General features: G+C 42.3%; 1 protein-coding gene across 1 annotated transcript in view; it reads left to right on the forward strand.

Annotated features, from left to right (window-relative positions):
- The window catches only part of FAM172A (family with sequence similarity 172 member A), a 525,893-nt gene that overhangs the window by 65,371 nt on the left and 447,665 nt on the right, over positions 1–12,857 (forward strand). The window contains exons 3-4 of the mRNA XM_044291378.1: positions 4,462–4,563; positions 5,503–5,603. Coding sequence (XP_044147313.1) covers positions 4,462–4,563; positions 5,503–5,603 — 203 coding nt within the window. The remainder of the gene's footprint in view (positions 1–4,461; positions 4,564–5,502; positions 5,604–12,857) is intronic.

Below are 12,857 nucleotides of genomic sequence, written 5' to 3' on the forward strand. Positions count from 1 at the left end.
GTCTGATGTAGTCCCCAGACCAGCCTTGAGTAATTTCAAGCTGGTCAATGTCAGAATAACATTGCCATTAAAATGCAATGCACTATAGGGATAGTGCATTGCATTTTAAAAGCAATCCTAAAGCTGTCTGTTATAGTCCCCTTGTGGGACTATTAAATGGTAAAAAATAACTAATTTATTCAATAAAAAAATCCCATTAAAAATATGTACACTTTTTTTTCCATTGAAAATACGCTTTTCAATGAAAAAAATTGCAAAAATAAAATCTTCCCAATATGTCTGACATTGCTGTGTCTGTAACGACCCGGACTACATAAATATCACGTAAATTATCCCCTATGGTGAACGCCGTAAAAATCAAAAATGGAAAAAAGACAGAATGCTCATTTATTCTTAGTTGCCTTTGAAAAAAACGTAATAACAAGAGTAATAAAAAGCGCCATTTACTCCAAAATTTATGGGTCTTGGGAATGGAAAAACATTTTTTTCTTTAACCACTTTCCGTCCGCCCATAGGATATAAACATCCTATGGGTGGACCTCTATTTCTGAAAGCACGTTTTAAAACGTCCTTTCAGAAACAGCAGCTGCACGCTAATCGTGCAGCTGCTGATCGGGTTGCCCGCTGTCAGTGACAGCAGGGCAACCCAGAGATAAGGCAGGGACAGTTCCCAGGTGTCCCTGCCTTCCGGATCGCTGCAGACACAGCGCTCACCGAGCGCCGTGTATGCAGAGCAGGAAGCGCTTTCACAGACCTTGATCAGCCCTGCATTGAGGCTGTACAGCGCTGTATTGCGCTGTACAGCCTCTCTGGGGGGTGCATTTCTCCTATAACTGGGGCTACTATGTCAGCCCCAGTTACAGGAGAAATCAACAGTGGAAAAAAAAAAGAAAAAGTGAAGCAAATGTCCCCCAGAGGTCTTGTATGACCTTATGGGGGACGAAAAGTGTAAAAAAAAATAAAAAAAAATAAAAAGGTTGAAAAAATAAAATAAAAAAAGTTTCACATGTAAAAAAAAAAAAAGTTCCCAATTTTAAAAATAGAAAAAATAAAATAAAATAGACATATTTGGTATTGCCGTGTCCGTAAAAATCAGCTCTATAAAAATATCACATGAGCTAACCCCTCAGATGAACACCGTAAAAAAAAAAACTGTCAAAACATGCAATTTTTGTCACCTTGCATCACAAAAGGTGCAACACCAAGTGATCAAAAACGCGTATGTCCCACAAAATGGTACCAATAAAACCGTCACCTCATCCCGCAAAAAATGAGCCCCTACATAAGAAAATCTCTCAAAAAATAAAAAAACTATAGCTCTCAGAACATGGACACATTAAAACATAATTTTTTGGTTTCAAAAATGCTATTATTGTGTAAAACTTTAATAAATGAGAAAAAGTATACATATTACATATCGCCACGTCCGTAACAATCTGCTCTATAAAAATGTCACTTGACTGAACCCCTCAGGTGAACGCTGTAAAAATAAATAAATAGAAACATTGCTAAAACAACCAATTTTTTGGTCACCTTGCCCCATAAAGTATTATAATGAAGATCAAAAAATCATATGTACCCAAAAATAGTACTAATAAAACTGGCACCTTATCCCCTAGTTTCCAAAATGGGGTCACTTCTTGGGAGTTTCTACTGTAAGGGTGCATCAGGGGGCTTCAAATGGGACATGGCATCTAAAAACCATGTGGAGTTCCTTTTCTTCTGCGCCCTGCCGTGTGCCCATACAGCAGTTTATGACCACATGTGGGGTGTTTCTGTAAACCGCAGAATCTGGGTAATAAATATTGAGTTTTGTTTGGCTGTTAACCATCGATGTGTTAAAGAAAATATTGGATTAAAATGGAAAATCTGCCAAAAAAGTGAAATTTAAAAATTTGATCTCCATTTTCCTTTAATTCTTGTGGAACGCATAAAGGGTTAACAAAGTTTGTAAAATCGGTTTTGAATACCTTGAGGGGTGTAGTTTCTACAATGGGGTCATTTATAGGGGTATCCACTATGTAGGCCCCACAAAGTGACTTCAGACCTGAACTGGTCCTTATAAAGTGGGTTTTGGCAATTTTCTTAAAAATTTGAAGAATTTCTTCTAAACTTCTAAGCCTTCTAACGTCCTAAAAAAATAAAATGACATTTCCAAAATGATGCCAACATAAAGTAGACATATGGGGAATGTTAAGTAATAAATATTTTATGAGGTATCACTTTCTGTTTTAAAAGCAGAGAAATTGAAATTTAGAAAATTGCAAATTTTTCTAATTTTGGGGTAAATTTGGGATTTTTTCATAAATAAAGGTGAAATATTTTGACTCAAATTTATGACTATCATGAAGTACAATGTGTCACGAGAAAAGAGTCTCTGAATGACTTGGATAAATAAAGGCGTTCCAAAGTTATTATCACATAAAGTGAGATATGTCAGTTTTGCAAAATTAGGCCTGGTCAGGAAGGGGGCAAATGGCCCAGATGGGAAGTGGTTAAAAAAAAAAGCACTAGCCTATGTGCCCTCCCATGGTTGCGACCACCAGAGAGGCCAACACTTCTTCCTATAGTGTGCAAGCACGACCACCACTGATAGATTGCAGGGTGGTCTGTAACCATGGAAACGAGCAGTGTATAATGTGATGGAAAAATTAGTCTAGACAGCAAAGGAAGCAATATGGATAATAACAATACATTAGTAAGTGGCTTGTATTAACGTTCTCTACATAAGTGCCACTAACTGAAGTGAGACAACCCCTTTATGGATCTAGTAACAAAGAATTTAGATGGCCAATGTCATTTCAATAAACTTGTGCTTATGTAATGGCCAATGTGTTAACTAGCAGAAGTGTAAATTTACCTAAAAATGCCTTTCTCATGGAAAAAAAAAAATCACTCCAAAGTTCTGTCCACCGGGAATCTTGCTTCCCTCTAATTTTCTGTCCAATGTCTATTGACATGTGAAATCCGTGTCTAGCAGCATAAATGCCTAGAAAAATTACAGGAAACGGGGATGGATCTTTGCTTGCAGCTGTCACTCTGCTTGAGAGAAGGGTTTTTGGATAGGGTTGGCTTTACATTGCCCATTTATTGCTTTATTTACCACTTTTTGCTGCTTTAGGATGGAGCCCTGAGTTTCACAAAAGCTTATACATATTTTAGAGTTTCCCTTTTTTTGTTGTTTCTTTTTGTTAAAGTGGTTAAAATAAAGATCAGACAACATATAGTCCATGACAATCTCTAACAAAGCTAGACCCAGCCCTGTACCTCATAGATCCAGAGATCTCCTCATTCATTACTCTGCTACATTTATATCAGGCTGACAGCTCAAGGGGGAGTGTCTTTTCTGCTGCAGCTCAGGGGCGTGTCTCAGCTCTCCCTATCACAGCTCAGGAGGCAGTTAAAGGATGAAACTGAGCATGTGCGGCCTTCTCAGTGAGCAGGTCAAAGAAATAAGAAATTAAGTGGCGCTATAAAGATACATTTTAGTGAATAACTCAGTAGCTATACAAATTGTTTAATTACATGCAATTACAAAAGTATTCAGATATAGGTGCTGGTTTGAAAACTGAAATATTTTTCGCGGGACAACCCCTTTAATTAAATTGTTAATTAAAAAGTGAAATCTTTGGTACCATTTTGCATCCAAATCTGCCCGTAGTGTGTAGATTTTGCTGGCGTGTTCATCCCATCTCCATAGCAGAAAAAATTAGGTAGGTTCAGACCTTATTCACTGCTTGTAGAGACAACCAAAGTGACAGCTGCAAGCGAAGATCTACACCCAATACCTGTAGTACACCTTGGTATCTCTACTGCTAGACACAGATTTCACTGAATTTCCGGTTCCCACCTGTCAACTTTCACATGTCACTTGCTCCACTGCAGCCAATAACTGGTTTCAGTGGTGCGGTTTCCCCACAATGCTTGACCCAGCAGTGGCGTGCCGCTTAGGGACATGTCACTGCTTAAGCAAGTCATTGGCCTGCAGCGGAGCAGATGAACCAGTGTCAATGTGACAGGCTTGGACCAGTAGTCCAGTAAAGACAGAAAAATATGGCAAATAATGGGCAATGTGATCAGTGAAGAAAAGTAACATCTTCACATGTTCAATCCGATGCCACGCTAGCACCACTGCTTTGTGGTCCCTTCTGGTGCTACAGAAATGACATCCCTTAAGTCCTTCATGTCACTGGTGTGGTCACATGCCGTACATGCAAGTGCCACTGCTGAGGCCAGTGATATCATCACTGCGTTACTACGGGGACCTCCAGAGTAGTGTTGAAGCTGTTAGGAATAGAACAGCTGAGTGTTACTTATTTTGCTATTTTATCGCATTGATTGCTTTTTGAAAATCCCATACAACTCCTTAAAAAGCTGAATATTTATTCTGGAAACCTACCATTACATTACGAACATGTGGCTTATGCTGTTTTATGTTTTTTTTTTTTTTTTTTAATGCAGATCTTCTTTCTAGAATAGACCTGGATGAACTGATGAAAAAAGATGAGCCACCTCTTGAATTCCCAGATACCTTGGAGGGGTTTGAATATGCCTTCAATGAAAGTAGGTTGTATAGACACAACTCTAATTTTTCTATCCACCCCAGTATTTTCTGTTATATTATGAGGCAATGAACTGAATGTTACTACAAACAAAATTGAAAGCAGTATGAAGCTGGCATTCTGCACCCCCTTTGTGCTGTCGGTCAGTAGTTTATTGGATTCATGGAAGTTGTTGATCGCTTTAGGCTTCATGCGCATGAACGTATTATTCATATGTCTGCTATCTGTGTTTCTTGCGGAAAGCACACTGACCTATTTATTTGTATGGGCCCATGCACACGTCGGTATTTTTTGTGGATCCATGTGACCATTTAGCAAATTATAGAATTTGTCCTATTCTGGTCCCTGTTGTGGACAAGAATAATTTCTATTGATAGGAGTGAGAAAAATAGGTAATGCACATGGAAGGTATCTGTATTTTGCAGACCATAGTCATGTGCATAAAAACTTAAAGGGGTTTGTCTCATTTCATCATATGGTATTTATTATATAGAGAATGTTAATACAAGGCACTTACTAATGTATTATTATCCATATTGCCTCCATTTCTGTCTGGATTCATTTTTCCATCACATTATACGCTGCTCGTTTCCATGGTTACGACCACCCTGTAATCTACCAGCGGCGGCTGTGCTTGCACACTATAGTGCCGGCCTCTCTGGTGGTCGAGACAGTGGGAGCGCACATAGGCTGGAGCTTTTTCTTATCGTGTGCAAGCACAGCCACCGCTGCTTGATTGCGTGATGAGAAAATGAATCCAACCAGCGAAGGAAGCAATATAGATAATAACAATACATTAGGAAGTGTTTTTTATTAACTGTCTCTACATGATAAATGCTATTTGCTGACGTGACACAACCCCGTTGTAACATAAAGATTGTGTATGTTTTCTTTAATGGTCATTGTTTTACTCTCATTTGGTCATTTGTGTTTGGTGTAGATGGTCAGCTGAGACATATTAAGACTGGAGAACCATTTGTCTTTAACTATCGAGAAGACTTGCATAGATGGAACCAGAAACGTTATGAGGCCCTTGGAGAGGTACGTTGTCATTAAGCAACCCCCCAACAGTACTAAATGATATGCATGACATTTTATAGGCATATATGTGTGTATTGTATGTGTTGAATGAAAAACACAAGAACGTATGTTGAGTTTGGGGCTTATAATTTGAGATTCTTTTACAAAAGAACATGATTTCCCTATCGCTGTGCATGTATTATTTAGTATAATACTGATAAAGTACAGTTTTGGGCTATCTCTGTCAAAACCATAGGAGTGGACATGCATGCACACTACAGCTTCATTCACTTAGGGGACCCCTGTTCTTATGATCACTGATTATCGCCTCTTTCAGCCCCCCAACAATCATACATTTATCACCTAACTAAGGGCTACACAAATTTCCTTGGAATCTAGGAGCCAGCTAAAAAAGTTAGGAGCTAGGCGGAGCCGCGTCATAATGCCCCCATAGTGCTCCCCCCCCACTTCTCCATAGAGCCCCCCAATAATGCATGCCAGTACGTGGGGCCACCAGTAGATGCCCCCATAGTGCTCCTTTCCCTCTTCTCCATAGTGCCCCCCATAATGAGCCAGTAAATAGGGCCCCCATCTTGCTTCGCCTCTTCTCCATAGTGCCCCCCATATTGTGCCAGTATATAGGGCCACCATAGTGCTTTCCCTCTTCTCCATAGTGCCCCCATATTGTGGCAGTATATAGGGCCCCCATAGTGCTTCCCCTCTTCATAGTGCCCCCCCATATTGTGCCAGTATATAGTACCGCCATAGTGCTTCCCCTCTTCTCCATAGTGCCCACCCCCCCATATTGTGCCAGTATATAGTACACCACTCCCCTTCTTGCCACAGTATACTATAAATAATATAAACCATAAACTCATATACTTACCTTATGTGATGCAGGCCTCTTCCGGCCTGTGTCCCACACTGTACGGCTCAGACGGCGCAATGACGTCATCGCGCCGCCTGCACCGGCCTCTGATGGGCTACAGGCCTAGTGCCTGTAGCCTGTCAGAGGAACGGGCAAGGGAGACGCCTCTCCCCCTGCTCCTCCGCACTATTCATCTGTATCGCTGTCCTGAGGACGGCAATACAGATGAATATGGAGATGAGCGCTTCCACAATGTAGGCGCTTATCTCCATTCCTGGTGCCTCCGGACAGAACGGGCCCCCCTCCGGCGCTCCGCACCCGTCGCCCGTGCACCTTTGAAAACGGGCCGACAAATACCCAAGCTCCAGGACCAAATTCCTGATCGCCATGGTGACCTGGCGCCTGGGATTTGTCGAGCGCTGACCTAACTTTTGAATTTAGAGAAAAAATATCTTTAATACATCAACAGAATAAGTGTTTTTTTTTTTCCCGTAATTTCATGACCAGAGGTGACAGGACAGTTATTGTATTATCATTTGATATATTTCCAAGTAGAAATTTGTGAAGTTTGAACGAAAACTTTCACAGCCTGAAACTTTTAAGACAAACATGTCTTCTCCAACTACAGTATTTCTACTGAACGGAGAAGAGACCTACTGACCTGGCTGTTAACTCGAGGCTAGTTCTTCCATGTAGATCTATATCAGTGCACTAAGAAATCACTAGAGTCTGAATATGATTCAACTTTCTTGTTGAATTTTTGGACTTTAATATCTGCCCTATAGACAATAAATCCTTTTTATTGTGTTTTGTTAAGGACACGAACAAAACAGTCCCCCACCTGCTAGCGGATTTCTTCCATTCCCCGGACTCCCTCATAGTCTAAGCTGTAGGATTCTTTGAAGCAGTCGCAATTGTTCCTCTGTAGGCTATTTAAAAAAATCTAGAAGGCGGCTTAGCTGTCTGTGTCCTTTAGGCGTTATTGTATTTAACAAAATGTTATACAAAGTGTGATAAAATGATTGTAGTGGAGAAGAAAACCTCATGATATTAATGGCACTCTGCATCTGAAGCAAAAAGAAAAAAAGTGACTTTTCTAAAAGATGAAGTGTATTTTATGCCGGAGTTGCTTGAAAGGTCTCCAAAGATTGTATTCTGTGTTTATTTAAATGGATGTTCCAAAAAGACAAATAACAAGTTGAAATTTCTTAAGTACGGCAGATTTAACATGGCATCACGCAGGTTTTTGTCTTGGTACAAGAAACGAGTGACGAGTCATTTGACCACCCATGAGCGCCTAGTCCAGCTGTACACCACCAGTGGGATGAAGGTGGCCCATTGTCTGTCGCAATTTCTGTACTTCATCAAATATCTTGGGAATTCTTACAACATGTCTGCATTAATTTGTTTGCTTGATGCAAACCACTAGTGTGTTATGGATTTGAAGACGATGGTCCTTGCATGACAACAGCAATGCAAATTTTATAAGGGAATGTGGGTTGTAAAGGTCTGGTCAGTCTGCAGAGAATGCCAAGAATTATAGGAAAGGAAACCCGGCCACCATGGATCCTTTGAAAAAAAAAAAAAAAAACATCTGAAGAGGCATAAGTAACAGACAAGATGCAAAGAGTTGCACTCTAGAAGCAGTGGTCACGGACACTGCACACACTGATGGCTATTGGTTCCGCTCTCCGTCTTTTACCAGTCAGCAGAAGTCCTGACCACTAGCATCTTCTGTAGGCTCTAGTTTGTGCTGCTCTGCTAGGCCTCCTGACTCTTCTTCCCCAGCCAATAGCTGGCGGTCCCTGGGTATTTAAGTATGCCTGAGCATTAGGTTCCTAATTTCTAGTTTACCAGCGAAGGTTCGTTATTATGTCCGACTACCCTTGTATCGAACTTCTGTCTGACAACTGACTCTTCTCCTCTATCTGCCCAGACCATAGCTTGTATCTCACATTGACCCATTGCCGCCTGTCTGACCTCAGATTTGTTTCTCAGATAAGTTTGTATGGAGCCTGCCACAACCTCAGTCTGTCTCCTGACTACAAATATTACCTGACTCCAGGTGTCTCTGACCCTTATGGGTTAGCCACCAACCACACCAGGACTGTCTCAAGAGGTAGCAAGTTAGTGGCTCCCCTCCAGTGAATACCAAATCCCTGTATAGGGGTTAAAGGTTCAAAACCAGGGGACTACCGGGTTAACGCCTTTAGAGAGAGCGCAAAGTCAAATCGGTTAGTTGGTACAGTGGGTCCACACTCGCTGATCCATAACACAGTGGTTAAAAAAAATAAAAATTTAACTCTCCTTAATCCACTTGTTCGCGCAGCCAGTCTTCTCTTCTGCCTTCATATGTGAGGAAAAGGACCTGCGGCGACGTCACTGCGCTCATCACATGGTCCATCACCACAGGTCCTTTTCCTCACATATGAAGGCAGAAGAGAAGCCGGGCTGCGCAAACAAGTGGATTAAGGTGAGTTAAAATTTATTAATTTTTTTAACCCCTCCAGCCCTATTTTAGTAAGCATTTTGTATTAAGAATGCTATTATTTTCCCTTATAACAATGTTATAAGGGAAAATAATATAATGATCGGGTCCCCATCCTGATTATCTACTAGCAACCATGCGTGAAAATCGCACCGCATACGCACTTGCTTGCGGATGCTTGCGATTTTCACGCAGCCCCATTCATTTCTATGGGGCCTGCGTTGCGTGAAAAACACACAAAGTAGAGCATGCTGCGATTTTCACACAACGCACAAGTGATGCGTGAAAATCACCGCTCATGTGCACATAGAAATGAATGGGTCGGGATTCAGTGCGGGTGCAATACGTTCACCTCACACATTGCACCCGCGCAGAAATCTCGCCTGTGTGAAAGAGGCCTTAGTTTTTTATCACGCTCTTGAAAAACTCATCAAAATGGAATGCACTCGCGTGGAAAAAACTGAACGCAATCGCAGACAAAACTGACTGAACTTGCTTGCAAAAGGTGCGAGTTTCACTGAATGCACCCTGTCACGGCTGGCGGTGGGGAAAACCCCCAGCCGTGCGGTGCCAGGAGAAGGTAGGGTTACCACTTGGCCGGGACCACAGAGTTAGGGAGCAGGTCACCTCCTATAGCATCCCTAACGCTGACCCTGTCTCCTGTCTGTATGAACCGACCTTGATGGTAGGAGGACTCATACGCCGGAACCTAAAAGTCCCTACAAGCCCTCAAGTCGGCCCTGAACTAGGGGACAGAGTAAGACGACCTGCTCCTCCTAGACACGGAGGAGCAGGAGTCTCAACGGCCAAGCAACACAGGGGGATACAAAAACAGCTATGGCAGTGGCAGGCAAATGGAAACAACTCATCACTCACCTGCCACAGACAACACAACCAGGAACCCATGTGCAGGTGCTGCAAGTACAAGACAACAACGGACACAGCACACACCAGACATCCCACAGGAACCCAGGACCACAAGCTGCACTAACATAAAACCCCACACACACCTAAATAACACTGTGAAACATAGAAATTCCCGACAGAGGTTTATGACCAGAAGGATGGTCCCCACCAGGCAGATGGAGGAGACAGGAGGCTGCTCCAGCCAGCATGGCTGAGAGCAACCTACTGAACCCAGCCAGGGACTGAGGCTTTATAGGCCAAGAGGCCACACCCAACGGTCAGAACACACCCAGTGACATCACACACACACTGGGAAGGAAATTAACCCTTCAAGCACCACAGAAGGAAAACTCACATAAAGGGGAAAGCACACAATCTCACTCACCTGTCTCCGACGGCAACGGCATGCGTGGCAACCGTGTCCTCCAGAACAGCCAACAGGCCGAGACACTTCCACAGCATGCAAACATCACCAGACGTTGCCGCGGACAACCGCAGGTGAAGGGAGGAGTCCAGGTGCATACTAAACATCACCACGTGCACAACAAACAAACAAGGAAGTGCACAATATCACACGTTGCCAAGGGCAACCGCACACATGCCTATTGTCCGCGGCAACCGCACCTGAGGCAAACAACTAAGTGCCCCCAGCTGCGGTTGACAACACCAAGCCGCGGGCAACCGCATGCGGCTCCCAAGGAGTCACGACCATGACCAAGGGTCGTGACACACCCTGAACGCATCCGGACCTAATCCGTCACGCTTGTGTGAAAGAGGCCTAAGGCTTTATTCAGAAGAGCAGTATAAGGCTACATGCACACAAACGTTGTTTGTTTCCGTGTCCGTTCCGTTTTTTTTGCGGAAAGGATGCGGACCCATCAATTTCAATGGGTCCGCAAAATAATGCAGACAGCACCCCGTGTGCTGTCCACATCATGTCCATTCCGAAGCCCCGCAAAAAAATATAGAATATGTCCTATTCTTGTCCGTTTTAGGCATTGTTACAATGGATGCGCAAAAAAAACGGATGGCATACGGATGTCATGCGTTTTTTTTGTTGTGGATACGCAATTTGTGGACAGCAAAACACATACGGTCGTGTGCATGTAGCCTAAAACTCAGTTTTCCATTTCAATAAGATGTTAAACGTTCTGCACATAGATGTCAGCTGTGTGATGTAAGTATTATTTTCAAACCCTTTAACCTGAATGGGTCTAGAGAAATAATCAGACCAACATAGTGCATTCTGCAATGGTCTATATCAGTGGAGGCGAACCTATGGCACGGGTGCCAGAGGCGGTACTCGGAGCCCTCTCTGTGGGCACCCGCACCCTGGAAGCAGTCTACGGCGTTCCAATAAGACTTAGACCTTTCCTGCCATTTATCAGCACAGGGCGCACTATGAAAGTCACTGTCGGCAGGATATTATAGCTAAATGATAAAGTACATGGAAGATATACTATAGGGCAGTGTTTCCCAACCAGTGTGCCTCCCGCTGTTGCAAAACTACAACTCCCAGCATGCCCGCACAGCCAAAGGCTGTCCGGGCATGCTGGGAGTTGTAGTTTTGCAACAGCTGGAGGCACACTGGTTGGGAAACACTGCTATAGGGGACTGTAGTATTCAGGGTAAATTGCTGTGTTGGCACTTTGTGATAAGTGGGTTTTGGGTTGCAGTTTGGGCACTCGGCCTGTAAAAGGTTTGCCATCACTGGCCTATATGAAAAATTGGACATGTGAGTTGGCCAAGTGACCATGTGAATGTGTCTGTCCTCAGTCTGTGTGCAGAGATAAATAAGCTCTTAATTCATTAATAGTAAAGACCTTGCAGTAATACCTGAGCCGTGGTAATATTACTAGAAGGTAATTTTAAGACTTTACTATGAGGAGGCGTTATGTGCCATTTTAAGAGCCTTCTTTGAATAGCTCCATACACCTCTTCAACCTTTTAAAGGAAACTCATTGAGGGAGCCTCCTTATTGCTGTGGAAAGGGTGGGTTTGATCCTGGACTAAATAACACAGTTAAGACTTCAGATTGTTATCTTACGGCTATGAACAGACAATATACTTCTGAGCAAACAGTATTTTTAGATGTCGCCACAAATGAACAGTTTACGTCTTGGAGCCTTTGCTTTAAAACCTGTAATTGGTAGTGGTGAAGCATTAATCTCTTCTCTGAAATGCTGATTATATTGCCAGCGTGTGGTTAAAAAACTGCTTATTTGCAAGCAAATAAGTAGACAGAGTCTTTTCACAAATATGCTTTCACCTCCAAAAAGAGTATTTGAATATTCCTGAATTCAACCGGACCGTTGAAAGGTCCCTCCCAAAAACCAGTGTAGCTACCCTACATTGAAGCTCTTCCTTTCATCACCCAAGTTTTTCTCTTTTCTGTATTTTATTTATTTTTTCCTTTTTTTATTTTTTATTTTTTTTATTTAGACTTTTCCATAAACCTTAAACATGAGTTGTTTTTCTTAAAATAATCAGGAAGAAATTGCAACAGAGACACAAACTGCTGTTTTGTACTTTTATTTATTGGCTATTGATTATTAAGTGTTCTTGCATGGCAAGACCACTTACTGTTATCTCACATATATATTATTATTATTATAGCCAAATTTACCACCCTAACTGAAAAATCAGGACATGATTTCTAAACTGCCACCGCTCCCTCATTTTCAAGCCCACCTACACAAATCTTATGTCAAAAGGTTCAGCTATCCCTGCTGCCTAAAAATGTCCACGGCTAAGCCATAGTCCTAATAGTTTTCACAATATGGCAATTTGTTTGCAACTCACGCCGCCCTTTGACATTCATTAAAACTTTACTCTAGCCACCTCAAATTTGAAGGGCAATTTCTAAACTGCGACTGTGCCTTCATTTTTATTGTTTCACTGACATACTATGCATCAGAAAGTAGGTCTGGATCTTGTGATTCTCACAATATAAAGCTCTTCGCTGTAGGATTTGTAATTTTTAAACTACAACCGTTTGAAGATGGCAACCGCC

The sequence above is a fragment of the Bufo gargarizans genome, chromosome 1, assembly GCF_014858855.1.
Source record: "Bufo gargarizans isolate SCDJY-AF-19 chromosome 1, ASM1485885v1, whole genome shotgun sequence".
NCBI classification, from domain to species: domain Eukaryota; kingdom Metazoa; phylum Chordata; class Amphibia; order Anura; family Bufonidae; genus Bufo; species Bufo gargarizans.